General features: G+C 44.0%; 1 protein-coding gene and 1 long non-coding RNA gene across 4 annotated transcripts; one reads left to right on the top strand and one right to left on the bottom strand.

The window, feature by feature from the left end:
- Positions 1-625: 625 nt before the first annotated feature.
- On the top strand, positions 626-1,643 carry LOC124687945. 2 transcript variants are annotated; one of them, XR_006998368.1, is made up of 3 exons: positions 626-841; positions 952-1,074; positions 1,424-1,643. It is a non-coding gene; the product is annotated as an uncharacterized LOC124687945 (long non-coding RNA). The 2 variants fall into 2 exon arrangements; XR_006998367.1 differs by lacking the exon at positions 626-841 and having other exon boundaries at positions 862-1,074.
- A 2,941-nt stretch (positions 1,644-4,584) lies between these two features.
- On the bottom strand, positions 4,585-10,018 carry LOC124692802 (sugar transport protein MST1-like). Of its 2 annotated transcripts, none has more exons than XM_047226235.1 (4): positions 9,587-10,018; positions 6,064-6,377; positions 5,220-5,861; positions 4,585-5,120 (listed from the first exon to the last, which is right to left on the bottom strand). In XM_047226235.1, exons 2-4 carry the CDS (start codon positions 6,328-6,330, stop codon positions 4,824-4,826), a joined length of 1,206 nt encoding a protein of 401 aa, XP_047082191.1. In that variant the 5' UTR covers positions 6,331-6,377; positions 9,587-10,018; the 3' UTR covers positions 4,585-4,823. The 2 variants fall into 2 exon arrangements, with proteins under 2 accessions (XP_047082191.1, XP_047082190.1); XM_047226234.1 differs by having other exon boundaries at positions 6,064-6,374.
- Between the last annotated feature and the right edge of the window lie 3,810 nt (positions 10,019-13,828).

Genomic DNA, 13,828 nt, shown 5'->3' with positions numbered 1-13,828 from the left:
CCTCTAAACTACAGCACACACCTGTTATATGACATATTGGTACATCCATAAAAGTCTATGGACCTGAATTTGAATTTTCAAGTTTAGGGGATAAAGAGTTCTGACCTTCAGTTAGATTAAAACAGAAGAAAGATTTAGTTTTTGATTTTAGCCGGACCGACAAATTAAAAATCAGTTATTCTTACTTTGATCGCAGTTTGATGGTGGAGACTGATTGTCGAGAACACGCGAATTTTTTAGACCTGCGCGGATGAATTGAAACATATATATAAGATCTAGTAGTAAGCATATGAATAGGAAATTTTTTAAAAAATAATATTTTCATTCATACCTTGTGTTGAATCAGAAGGTCTGTTGAGTACATTTGTTATGTCACTTAAAGAAGCCCGAGCCATTAGTCCTGTCATAATAAGCTCATGAACATGATATACAGTAGATGCAGCAAGCATATGGATAGTAAAGTTGTTTAAAAATGTTGTTGTCGTCTATACCTTTTGTTGTTTCAGAACCTCGGTTGAGTACGGTTCTTGTATCGCCTAAAGCAGGCCGAACCATCACTCCTGTCAAAATAATTTCATGATCAATTAACTACGAACCACACAGGTACATGCGTTCATCTCTGTTTGTCTGATCAACGATTGTAAGCTACTCCCTGATTAATTGGAAGCAGGCCTGCAAGGTGTAGAGAAGACTACTGATTGCGCAATACTCGGGCCTTATATGGAGTAACTGGTGCTTTATTTTTGATAATCTCAACAGGGCATCAACACTCACGATAAGAATTGTATGCTGATCCTTGCAGATGTGTACTGGGTTGCCATTATTCAACTCTCCGTATTGGGTGAACATATACTTGTTTATAAATATATCAAGAGTTGAAGCTATCAAGTTACATTTTCTTTCTGATTGTATTGCTACAGTTTGTGCTTGTCTAATAAAAGGCATTGACAGGTGGGTGTGCCTGTTTACCGACAAGGAACAGAGGCCAACCTACAGAAATAACCAAGAATGCAGTGGAAGAGGAAAATAAATAATATTGATGTGAATGTAGTGGATACTGCTGGAAGATTGCAGGTCAGCCTTGTCTTTGTTTCCTTCCAAATGACATCCTAAAATTGGAAAAGGGAAACCATTTTACAGTTGTTTTCTTTGCTTATTCTTGAGCTCCAGTACTTCTAATGTGTTGCTCTCACTTCAGTACCAATTCAGTATACATATAACTTCAGTCAGATATATTTGAAAGATTTTACTTGGAATGAGCCATTAGTCCTGTCGAGAATAAGCTCATGAACAAAGTTACATGATATACAGTAGATGCAGCAATACTTCGTCGGATATATTGGAAACATTTTACTGGAAAGATTTTGTATGTGATGTCAATTATTTCATTCTGTTCTCATACCATATGTGTTGTTTATTTCAGAATATACACATTGGACGCCAGAAATCAACAAAAAGAGTGAGATTATGAAATACCTTCAGATAAAGTGGTCAAATGTGATTGTCTATTTGCAGCACGCCGAGGATTGGTATCTCCAGGATCTATTAACCAGATTGGATATGTAATATAGATGAGGAGAATGAGGTTGTATTAGGCCTAAGAATTGTATTGATTAGTACGAAACCTGAATTTTCGTTTTGCATCTTCTGGGTGCGGTCGTGGTCTGGACTTGGCGATGCAGGGTTGTCGCGGCAGGGATGCGTTGATGTGTGGAGGCTCGCGTGCTGGACGATCTCCTGCAGGTGGCTGTGTGTGCCGTCGTGGTATGCGGTCGTCGTCCGGACCTGCGTGATGCAGGTTTGGCACGGCTGGGATGCGATGATGTGTGGATCTGGCGTGGGAGGATGGCCTGGTGTAGTCTGTTTGAGGTAGGAGATTATGGGTAAGTTAAGTTTGTTCCGAAATTGGTGGCTGGAGATTATGCGTTTGAGGTAGGAGATTATGGGTAAGTTAAGTTTGTTCCGGATTTGGTGGCTGATTTTTTGTCTTACGGGTGGGAAAGTAAGGGTGTGACGGGTGGGGAGATGAAACAAATCTGGAGTGTTAAATTGATCCTAACGGATGGCTGAGATGTAGTTTTCCAACGGCACTTCGTGCCTTTATAAGTAGTAGAGATGTCATCCTCGATTTTTTTTTTTTTACCAAGTGCAATTATGGAAGCTTGACCATAGGTCCACAAATTGACTGAACGCCGGGCATGAGAAGCTTCACACTCATGTTGCCAAATGCCAATCCACACAGTCTCGAGTAAGAATTGCCTGATACTCCAATTATTTTCTTCATGAAGACCGCAAAAATTAGCCGCACATGTTTTTAGGTTTTCTACCCTGAGGCCAAGGTGTATCACAAAATGGGATTTCTTTACAATTACTAACCTCATGTTGGTGCTGGCATAGAACAAGTCAACAAGTCCATATCCGATTGCATGAATCACAGTTCAATGCCGATAAAGACATCGAGCGGACGTTATGGCGCCCGGACTCAATCCCGCCCGTCGGAAACCGCTGGAGATTTGCGCGCAGCGTTTTTGCGAAATAACTCTTCACCTCTTTGAAATCAGGAGATAGTCCCCGCATGTGTATAAGTTCCCCAAATCTGATTGAAACCCTAAATCCCCACCGAATCAGCCCCTGGCTCCGCCGCAACGCTTCTTAGCGCCGTCTTCGCCAACTGTCACCGACAGCTGGCCGCCACCGACCACCGCCGCACTCCGTCGCCCTTCACCGCGAGTTCTGGCGGGGAGGAGCTGAGCGTCTTCGCGCGGGCACTACGCATCGGCCGCCTGCTGGACGCGGGAGAGACCCGCCTCCTCGTTGCAGGGTGGCACGTTGCCGCCGCTATCCTCCCCGCACCCTTCTCCGGCCGAAGAAGGCCGCCGCCGTGGCCGGACGAGCCCCAGAGGCTCTCTCCGGCAAGATCCACAGAGAGATATCCAAATTTTTTAGGGTTCCTTTTTTTTGTTAGGATATTGTGTGAATCTTGTATGAATAAATGGATCCAAGCTTGTTTTCGAATGGATCTTCTGAATATTTTTTGATGGATACTTTTTTCAGTCTGTTGAATATTGATGCCAAATCCATTTTCTTATGAAGATCTCTATGGATCTTGTATTAATAAACGTATCCATTGGTTCCTTATAATTTTCCATGGATTTCTTGTTGTGGAAAAATGTTACTTGTACAGAAATCTATGGATACACACTGCATTTTGTGGATCCATTGTTAACTGTTAGATATCCATGTCCAAATTTGGAAGAACTTCAGATTACAATAATGGATACACATTGGAATTTGTAAAGAACTTTATAAATAAGGACTGGTAGATGTTAATCTGGTAAAACCTAGGATCTTTTTTGCAAAAACGAGTTACTAATCTTAAGGCAAATGGACGGCGGGAGATAGGGTCCGGGCACCATAAGGTCTTGCCCAAATGCGCGTCCGTTCAATGCCTCACATTTGAAATGGTACGCAGTTTTAGTCGCTTAAGGTCCAAATTGGACCTGACCCCGTCAGATCTTTTCTTTTGACGGAAACCCAGCCCTAGCCGCCGCCTCAACCCTAGCCGCATCTAGTTCATTCTCCTCCATAGATCGGTTTTCCTTCCTCCGGTCGGCTTCGCCGGCGTCGGGAGGAGTGGGAAACCCGATCTATGCGTGGAGTTTTCAATAAAAGTATTGTTTTCTATAGATTATGTTAGGATTTTGGTACCCGTCTTCTTGTTGGTTTCCCCTCAATGGAGATGGCATCATCTGCAATAAGTGATCTTCGGCCTCTTGTTCGGCGACGAGATCTTCTTCCCGACGTCAATGGTGGTGGTGAACGATCACAATTTTCTAGGTATGGGCCTTCAGATCTTGCTTCGCCAGATCGATTTTGGATCTTTTGTCGTTGTTGCCGCCAGGAGGATTACCCTCGCAGTTTTTGTCCCGGCTGCTACGTCCTCGACAATGGTGATTCGTACTATCGGCTCTCCATCAACGACGACAAAGCTAATCGGTTATTATTCTCTGACATACTGGTGTTGGCACTCTTGCTGATGTCGTATGACTGTTTTAATGGTTGCGTGCGTGCACGCAGCCTTGACATTGCGGCTCAAAAAATTATGGGAGTACTTTCGTCGGTATCTACAGGTCTATGGTTCGTTATCTATCTTTGGCTGCCTTCAGAAGAGTGCAAGATTGTGTTCTGGAAGAAGAAAGAAATTAAAGACCTCGAAGATTTATTACTATCTTTTAGACTTTATTTTGTAATCGTTACCATGTACTATTTATTACTATGAATATATGTGGTATTGATTGTCCAAAAAAAAAAGATCCAAAGTGGACCTGAGTATACCGCTGATCGCATAAATTCATTCAGAAAGCGTTGGCAGGACAGCAAAATATATGCGTATTTCCTGTGGAAGTCAACACCAGATCGGAGTAAACAAAGATCGTATTCTCGTGACGTGGTGTTGCTTGCCCCGCGAAGGGATCTCCCCTTCTTCTTGTTTTTGGTATCCTTGATTTTATCTATGCGATGTGGGTGAATGCGATGGATGCACATCAACTTCGGAGCACCACAATCAGGCTACTATGAACAAAATTGTAGTCAAACTGAAGACTTAGAAAAGCTTATAATAGGATACTTGATTGCGTTGCAGCCGTGGAACAGTGGAACTACATCTTGTTCATCTGTAGACTAGTACAGACCTTATACAGGCGAACTATATACGTATCCGCCAATCAAACTACTCCACTAGCAGTTAACCAGAGTCCACAGCAAACGCACCGCACAATCATCTAGCTAGCTAGCCATGGTTTTCTGAGCTGAAAGCAATTTTATCATGACCAAATCCACATGGCGTAGTACGCAAGGAGGGCACTCCTCAGCCGCCACAGCAGCACCAGGAAGTACTGCATCTGGGCGAAGCAGAAGACCAGGTTGAGAGCCATGCCGGCAACCTGCCCAGCCGAGTGGGTCTTGTTGCCAGGAACGGTCCAGAACATGGAGCCCCATGACCAGCTGAGGCCGCAGGAGACGACGCAGGTGAGCACGAACATCGCGGCGGTGTATCCCCTCGGCATTCGGCTTCCGCCGCCTAGCCCGATGTGGAATTCCAGGATCGATGGAATCACGATCTTGCAGCAAGAATTTTGAGTAATGATTCATGTCAGTAGTTTGCAAGGAAAATACTGTATATAACAGGACCTGCAGAATTTAGACCTTTTTCATTTTACCTGGCAAAATACCATCAGAACAACACTGACAGTTAACGTTGCTGCACGACCATGCTGTTTTATTGTAAAGGCAGAACCAAGAATGCCACATGAGTTCACCAAAATTATCACAATAGTACCGACAACAGCAGCTCTGCTCCTCGAACTTGTTGTTTGAAACAGCATCGGCAGCAGCGAAGACCTAGTGTTCACTTTATTTAGCTGTAAAAATATCTGTAGAGTCACCAACGCCCCAATGTATGTCAGCCACTGTCCATTTCTTGCCACGATACTCCGAAGCGCACTGATATCATGCTTCTTCTGTAAGCACCTCGCCTTGAAACTGATCGACTTTGGCGCTAGTTGTGCCTTTAACATGGCAGTGCTGAAAATACACTGAAGCGCTAGACGGGCATAAACGTGCTTCCCGCCAAACAAACTTGGAATGATGGATTGCTGATTGGACAACTCATTATTCTCAATGACTGAATCACTTTGAATGTTAGCTTCGACACTGCGGATGACTTGCCGACCATAGATAAAGCTGTGAATGCTAATGTAGTTATAGAGCCTTGCCATCAGAAAACCAATGCCAACAAACAAAGGCAAGGATATACGCTGCCAACAGGATCTCAATAGCATGGCGGAGTGAGTAGGTGCGCCCTGCCACATTGTGCAGTCAGAAGTGTGATTAAGGTAGGATCAACAAAATATATTTCTAGGTTATGCCCATTTCAAGAAAAGGGAACAAATATTATGTAGCAATAATGAATCGAGGTATTGAGTGTTTATTTGCAGAACTGAGGTACTAACAGAACTTCAAAGTCACGATGCATGTGGACAAAGGCAGTGTTGAACTACTAACCTGGGAGACAGCAAACTTGTGCAGTATCCATCTGTCAAGTAGAGCTCTGTAGCGGATGGCAATGGATAAAATTGCGCTACCAGTAATGAGAACGGAGCGCTTTATGATCAAGGCAGGTAGATGCCCCATATTTGTGGTGACTTGGTAGCCCTGAATTGTATTCTCTAATGACATGCCAAATACATGTGCGCAATTTCCGAGCAAGGAATGCATTTCCTTCTTTGCCATGGCAGTGTTAGGCAAGAAGGGCGTCAAATATGACTGCATGATGACCACACCTTCTTGGGCTACTTGTAAATGAACTGCTAGGCCTGCTTTAAAAAAAGGAAACATACAAATTCATAAGAACAAGCCAATAAAAAGAGCCGGGGTTATAGTTAAAGCAGCCAGTAGAAAACCGAAATAACTAGTTAAAGTAAGCATGAAAGGGTTAAATTCCTTTTTTTTTTTTACTACATATGTTGGAGCCTAATTTAACTAATTAAGTCGACAAACTGCTACTAGTACATCATAGCAAAGTGAAACGAATTTCTAAGGGTACCTACTGAGGCTCATGGATGGATCATCCCCTCCAAAATTGCGAATCTATTTAGAGCTTTTTTACTGTATGTATAATTAAGAGTTCAAATAGATGTCCTAATGTCAAAGACTAGAAAAACAATGTCAATACCCGAGTCACCTGTTCAAAACCTAATCGTTTTAACTATAATGCCACTAGTAAAAAACAGCTCCAATGTGAAAATTTATGTGGCTTTTGAGTTTTGGCTCAGTGATGGGTTGTAATGAGCACGTGTTGAGCAGTACTAACTAGGCTAAAAGTGGCAGGAGTTCCCAGGTCTGCAGTTGCATTACCCAGCTTCCTGTTTTCTAGTTCGAATTCCTAAATCTTAGTTATAAGCAAAGGCTCTGTATGGTTTCTTTGGTTTCTTTCCCAGGGCAATAATAACCAACCATTGGTCTCTTGTACCCATTCTTCTATTAATGAATGCAAAAACTCTCATATTAGGGCAATATTCCTACATATTTAATAGTAGATAGAACATGTACACTAATCTGTTGGCTCCTTGGGTCACCTCCCTAGCGACCCGGGCCACAAAACCCTAGCTTTGGCAGGGTACCCTTCCCATGCTCCTTCCGCCTCCGCTGCCGCCAACTTTGACCGTGTCGGTGGGGCCATGAAGCCGGGGCGGCAGCCCGACGTGAGGTGGTGCTGCAGAGGTGAAGCCCAACACAAGGTATTGTTGTGAAGGCGGAACGACTTAGGGTGGCGCGCTGCCGGCAGAATCCTGGGGTGCATGGGAGATATTTGCAAGGCTTGGCAACAGTGCTCATGCGGTTGAAGGCATGTCACTCCGGAAGGTGGCCACAACAGGGATGGCCACACATGCCGGTGGCGGGCCAAATTTGGGCTCAGGTGGTGGGCCGCGACACTACGTGCGGCAGGTCATCGGCACCTTGCACTAGCTAGCTGTGCATGTTGGTGCGGTGGTGGTGAGCGGTGGTAGCGGGTGTGGCCGTCCCGACCATGTTGGTGGCTAGCGACACCCTATCTGTTCGCTTAGATGATGATCTGGCCAATGGTGATGATCCGATAGGGTTGTTATTCGTTCGTGCAACTTTGAACCTAGGCATGGGCGTGTGTGGGGTGCTAGGCTCGGCTGCACAGATCCGACCGAGGACATCACGTTCCCGCTATGGCCATTGGTCGGATGTGTCATGGTTGGTGCTCGTCTGGCTGCAGCTTGGCATGGTCCCTGGATGATGATGGGACAATGGACCCGTACAACACTAGTTTCCAGGTGGGATAGGAGGTGGCTCGACGCGCGCGTGGCGGTTCCAGGCACGGCGTCGAGTTATGTTGTTGGCCCGCCAACTATAGGGACCCATGGGAGCGAGTTGGTGGTGGTCGGCGGGGGAGAGTTACAAACATCCTGCACCACCTTTGGCGGATAGGCGAAAGGGACTTTCGAGCTTGGTGAGCCCCAGGTGATAACCCTACACCAACCTTGGTGGTCGATAACGTCGAAGTTAGAGCAGCGACTCCGGAATATCGCTTTTGTTGTGTTGATGTTTATGATGTTGGCTTTGACCGCTTGGGTAAGGGTCATTGGCTAATCTTTTGGATTGTTAAAAAAAAACAATCTATTTATCCATAACCATTAGTGGGTAGAAACTATGTACATCGTCATTAAGAACACCATTTTTAAGCTGCATATAAAAAGTGTATGTGATACAACACAAGTAAGTAATTGAATACTATACGGAAAGTACCATGTGCACATGAGCACAAGTGCTGCTTGGACTTTTGGATTTTTGAAAATTTTCAAAATCTCGCTCTTTTATGTTTTCAAAAATTATGGTATTAAATATGTAGATAGATTTAGACACGAGGAGTGTAGTGAAAAAAGTCCCATCAAAAAATACTTTGTATTTTGGAAAATACAAAAAAGACAAATTTCTGACTATAAATAGTAGTACAATTGTACGTATATTTTGTCAGTTTACTGTCAGAAATTTATCTTTTTTGCATCTCCCAAAATATAACGTATTTTTTGACGAGACTTTTTTGATTCCAATCCTCGTATACACATCTATCTACATATTTAATGTCATAATTTTTGAAAGCAGAGAAATATAAGAATCTAAAATTTTCAAAAATTCAAAAGTGAAGGGAGCACTGACTCCCATGTGCACAAAATCCTTGTCCAATACTATAGCTCTACCTTGCACCTAGCTGGAACATAATTAATGAACTAGTACAACAAACCACGGGTATTTTAGTTGGGTACACGATAGCACGTGAGCCGGTTGATCGTATGGGTCCTACTACACTCCTTATAGAGGGCGCCACCACGTACAGGTTGTCCCACGTGACCCTCTGTGTTCCCCAAAGCTAGCGGTGGAGGTTCATCGAGCGGTACAGCGCGTGTCTCCTGGAACTGATGCGGAGCTTCAAGAACCACATGTGCATAGACAACTCTTTTCCCCTTCTAGCACCACCATGTAAAGACCACCATACCCCAGCGATGTTATGTGGAGACGAGCTTGCGTTGGCGAAAGCGACAGATGGATGCAGCCAAGTGTACACATTATTCGTCAGTTGGTGTGCCATGCCCACGCGACAATGACATGGTGTGCAAAACATATGCGTAATAATCCTAAAACACCATGGCGACGAGCTTTCTCGAAACGAAAAACGTGTGTATAGTCGCGTATATATTAAGTACTCTGACTAGTGCAGTATTTCACACGACTTGTACTTTTGTACATGGGCTATAATAGTTTGTGAAGCAGAATTTCACTGGGCAAAAAAACTGATGAAATTCTAGCGGTACAAAGGCATATCCCCATTTCCTTCTAGACTCTTGCAAACCTGGGACCCGGAAGAAGACTAGTAGATGGCATTCGGATCATGACATGAGTGACCTAACCTATTTTGTCGGGCATATTCCCAAGCTTAATTTAAAGCAGAGAATCGAAAAAAGGGAGATAAGGGAGAAGAGGAGAAAAAGCGCTTGCTGACCTGCTGCGAGCGAGAGTGTTCCAGGGGATACCGCCACCTACAGGAAACAGCGGCGAAGCAGCTTCGCCGGTGGGACCCCAACGGACGGAGCGGCGGAGGCGGCGGCGGCGGTGGGGAATGGACGAGGCAACCACCTGCGAGCTGAACGCCAGCGAGTGGCGAAGCAAAGCAAGCAGGTAGCGCCTGTCAGCACACGCACATGGCCGCGTCTCTTTTATAGCGGAGGGGAGGAGGAGACGACGACGGAGAGAAGCAGAAATCTCAAGGGAGCGTGTATACAAGTCCGAGGAATCACCTGCGCCGTCCCTCTCGCCGGGCTACCGGGATGATCGCCGGAACAAGAAATGGGCGGAGGAGAAGAGGGGGATCAGAACAGAGGTGGACAGTGAGAGAGACGGAGGAGCTACGCTCGCATAGTTATCTCGCACCAAATGGCATGTCACTACCCAGCCAGTGTTTTGTTTTTCCTTTTCCTAGTTGTGGGGGGATCGGGTGCTCTGTGTAAGCAGATCTCGATGTGGGGAGCCACAAAGCTAGCGTTTCTGCCAGAAACCACGGGCGTCGTCTGTATACGCTGCTGAACTGACTTTTGTTGACGTGTGGGTTTGCATGTGTGGCAAGCGTTCGGAGATGCCTGCAGAAAAAGTGCAGGCACCGGGTGGCACCCGTCCGTCCGTCCAGAGCTCTGGGACTTGCGTTAGCGGCGGGACATATGAGGTGTGGCGGCGAGGGCATGGACTAGCCCGCAGCGCCGCCGTCATCAGATTGCAATCGTCGTCGGTTGGATTTTGCTGCCAATAAAGCGACCAGTGTGTCATGGTAAGGGCATCTTCCAGCGGCCTGACGCGAGCGGTTCGTTTGCGACCGCGTCAAGTAAGTTTCCACTAGATCGTCTAACCTAAAAAAATCTATAAATTTACGTTATAAGATTTTTATGAGATATGATCCTCCGAGTCAAATGCCTTCCATAGAAAAATAGTCATAGGATCTTAATCTTACAAATAAATCCTTGAAATTCCTATGAATCAGATGAACCCTACTTGAGAGTATCCCTACCAAAAACTCTTTTGTTTTTTGCAGACAATTGAAACTTTTTTTCTATTTGGTCGCACACCTTCCCAGTAATTGAATAGAAAAAGTGTTTTCCTAATTTGCAAATAATAGAAAAGTCTTGCTCCATCAATAATTGCAAATAATAGAAAAGTTTTCCCGGAAATTAAAACTTTCTACCGGACTGTTGAGGTTCGTCTTGCTTTTATAGAGAGGAAATATCGGTTTTGCAAGCCATGAATAAATGTTGTACAATACAATACTCAATAACCTATTTTCTTGAAGAAAAGATAAAGGATGTATTTTTGATTATGTGAACCTTGATGTGTGCCTCACAATCTTGAATATTCAAGCCACGACAAAGATGATCCATGGAGCGAACCAGGTGTGCTGGAAACAATTGGATTAATATTCTTATAGACGTAAAGCCTGCCAACTATCTTCTCGGAATATAGTAGTGTTTAGTATAACCAATACGAATACCTTAATGTTTATGCATCTGTAGATCCGAGGATGAATTGTTGTAGGTCCTCCTTAAGCAGCTAGAAATAGTGAATCCGCATAAAAATGTATCTAATGCTAATGTTTCCACCAGATCTGCTAGAACTGGAGGATGCATAAACGACAACTTTTGCAACATTCATGAGGCACCAATATACATGATATATCATGCAGAAAAATACCTAATATATACTGTGAGTAGTGATCGATAAAATAGGCATGTACAATGTGTACTCCATGGGGTCATCCTTTCAGATGGTAATGGAGATCCAGAAAGGCTTTGACAATATAAGGTGCTAAATCAATTATGTGTGGAGGCCGGGTAACATAAATCATGTGCGAGCATTAACGATGTTGCAGAATCCTCATCTTATGAAGCGGCCACTGACCGTATAAACCAGCGTAAGGGCAACTCAGTTAGCTCCTCTATGTTTTTCGTACACCCAAAACTATAAAAGATCACAATGAAATGCATAAGCCAACAGCTTGACTGAACCTTTCTTTAATAATAACAACAATTGGGGTACTGCAGGTAGAAATTTTGATTTAGAAAGCGGAAGAGGTACTGCACAAACATGTTTGTTTGGGAACTGCAGGACTTAAAGTGGAGAGAAATCAGGACTTAAACGCGAGTAATGGACATGAGGTACACCTCCTGCAGTCAACCCCAAAAAGTGAACCTTCAGTTGAATCGGAGGAAAACCTAAGCAAAACAAACCACATGACTCGATTCGATTCCAACCAAAACAGGCAGTTGTGAACTCACTTGTACATGGACGATGCATGTCTAGGTAAACACACTGAATGTGCTGAGCTAGAAGAGACTTGGCGCTGTGCTGGAAGGAAGACGACAATGACCTCCGTCCAGCGGCGCCGGCGATGACAGCCACCCCCAAAGTTGATTGGGATGCCGACGCTAGGAAGCTTGGACGCGGGTGCGTCGTCGACTATGATGACTGGCTCGTCTGCGCTCTGGGTAGCACTCAGTTTGGCGACCGGGGTTTGATTCTTCTGAAGATGCAAAGAAGGTGGAAGCACAGCGCCGCACATCAGGTGTGTAAGACTGGCCGCCGTGACGCCATCGTACGAGACGGGTTTCTGCTAGATTCTCGAACCAACGGTGGCGTTGCTCGGTGTCCTTGACGGAAAGGAAGCGGGATATTCGGACGGGGTTCAACAACTATTTATAGAAAGAGTTTGGAGGTGGGCGGATGGGAATAAAGAGGCGTATGCCTGTCTGATCGCCTACCTCAGTAAAGTGTGTTTCCAATGTGGAGAGACGAAGAGGAACGTGCAAGAAGATGAACAGCTGCCGAAGGTTATGCGTTCGTGGGAGAAGAGGAATAGTCATGGGCTGGGCCTGGGGTGAGCGGAGGGCTGAAAATATGGGCTGCATCAGGCGCAGGCCGGAAGCACCTACGTTAGTCGAGGCCGGAAAAGAAAGGAACAAAGAGGAGACGGTCAGCGTACGGACGTACGGCGGGCGACGGGAACCATCAGGGAAAGGTGAAATTTTAATTAGGTGACGTGGCTTGCTGTAAGCACAGCAAAATGGGGCCATCTATTAAGAAAGAGAAGATTACATCCTTTAAGCTGATTTTCAGGCGATTGGAACTTTTGTTCTCATAATAACGGCTCCTTTGTTTATAGGATACGTAAAGTGTAGGAAAGCATTAGAATGTTATGTCTAGTTAAATCTTATGAAAGAAGAAATTTCCTTTGATCGTGGTGCAAATCTTTTTCGAGAATACAATCGTGGTGCAAATCTAACCTAGTGCTCCTTTTTTACAAATTTACACTACAAGATTTTTATTATATTATTTTATAAGGATATGCTCTGATGAATCAGACTGTTTTCTATAGGTTAATTTTCATAGATCTCAATCATACACAAATGCTGTGAAAATCCATGAATCAAATGAGCCCTACTTGAGAGCTATCCCTAACAAAGCTAGATAGTTATTTTTGGACAGCTGAATTTTTTTCTATTTGGTTGCACAAATTATTCAATAATTGGGTAGAAAAGTGTGCCTTATTTTCAGACAAAAAGGCCCTATATAAATTTTTATTTTTAGAAACTTTTCATTCAGAAAATTATGGACAAAAGAAATCATTCATTCAACCTTCTATCAGCTCCTTTGTGTAGCGTTGTTAGTCAAGAATGCAGTCCGCTCTGGAGGCTTTGCATTGACTATAGGAAGTACCATAACAGTTATAGAAACTTTATTCCCTAGGTAATTAGGGTTTTTGTCTTGAAAACTCTAGAAAAATTCTAGGAAATTGGAAATTTTGTACTGCCAGCTGGTTTTGTGGAGATTCAACTTGTTCCTTTTGTTCTTTTATAGAGAGGGTGCTGGTTTTGCAGGGCCCCAAGAATTCTCGTGATTTATACCTTCGCCGATTCTTTCATTGTGTCATATAAATCACACGATGTGCCCACACATTTCATATTACTGTTCTTGTGTAAACATAATTCAAATCCACATGACACGGTTTCCTTATAAATTGTCCAAATCCTTTTCGACATAATCAATGAAGCCATTGGTTAGTTTCAAACTAAATATCCACGTGGCAATTACATCACTGGATCCACACTATCTCTCATGTCTTAAACGATTATGTGCATTTCATGTTTAACACGTACTGCACTCGTCCCATAATATAAGATATTTTGATTAGTTATTTAAACTT

This window comes from Lolium rigidum, chromosome 2, assembly GCF_022539505.1.
Source record: "Lolium rigidum isolate FL_2022 chromosome 2, APGP_CSIRO_Lrig_0.1, whole genome shotgun sequence".
Taxonomy (NCBI): Eukaryota; Viridiplantae; Streptophyta; class Magnoliopsida; order Poales; family Poaceae; genus Lolium; species Lolium rigidum.
This window is presented reverse-complemented; position numbering and strand designations above follow the sequence as displayed.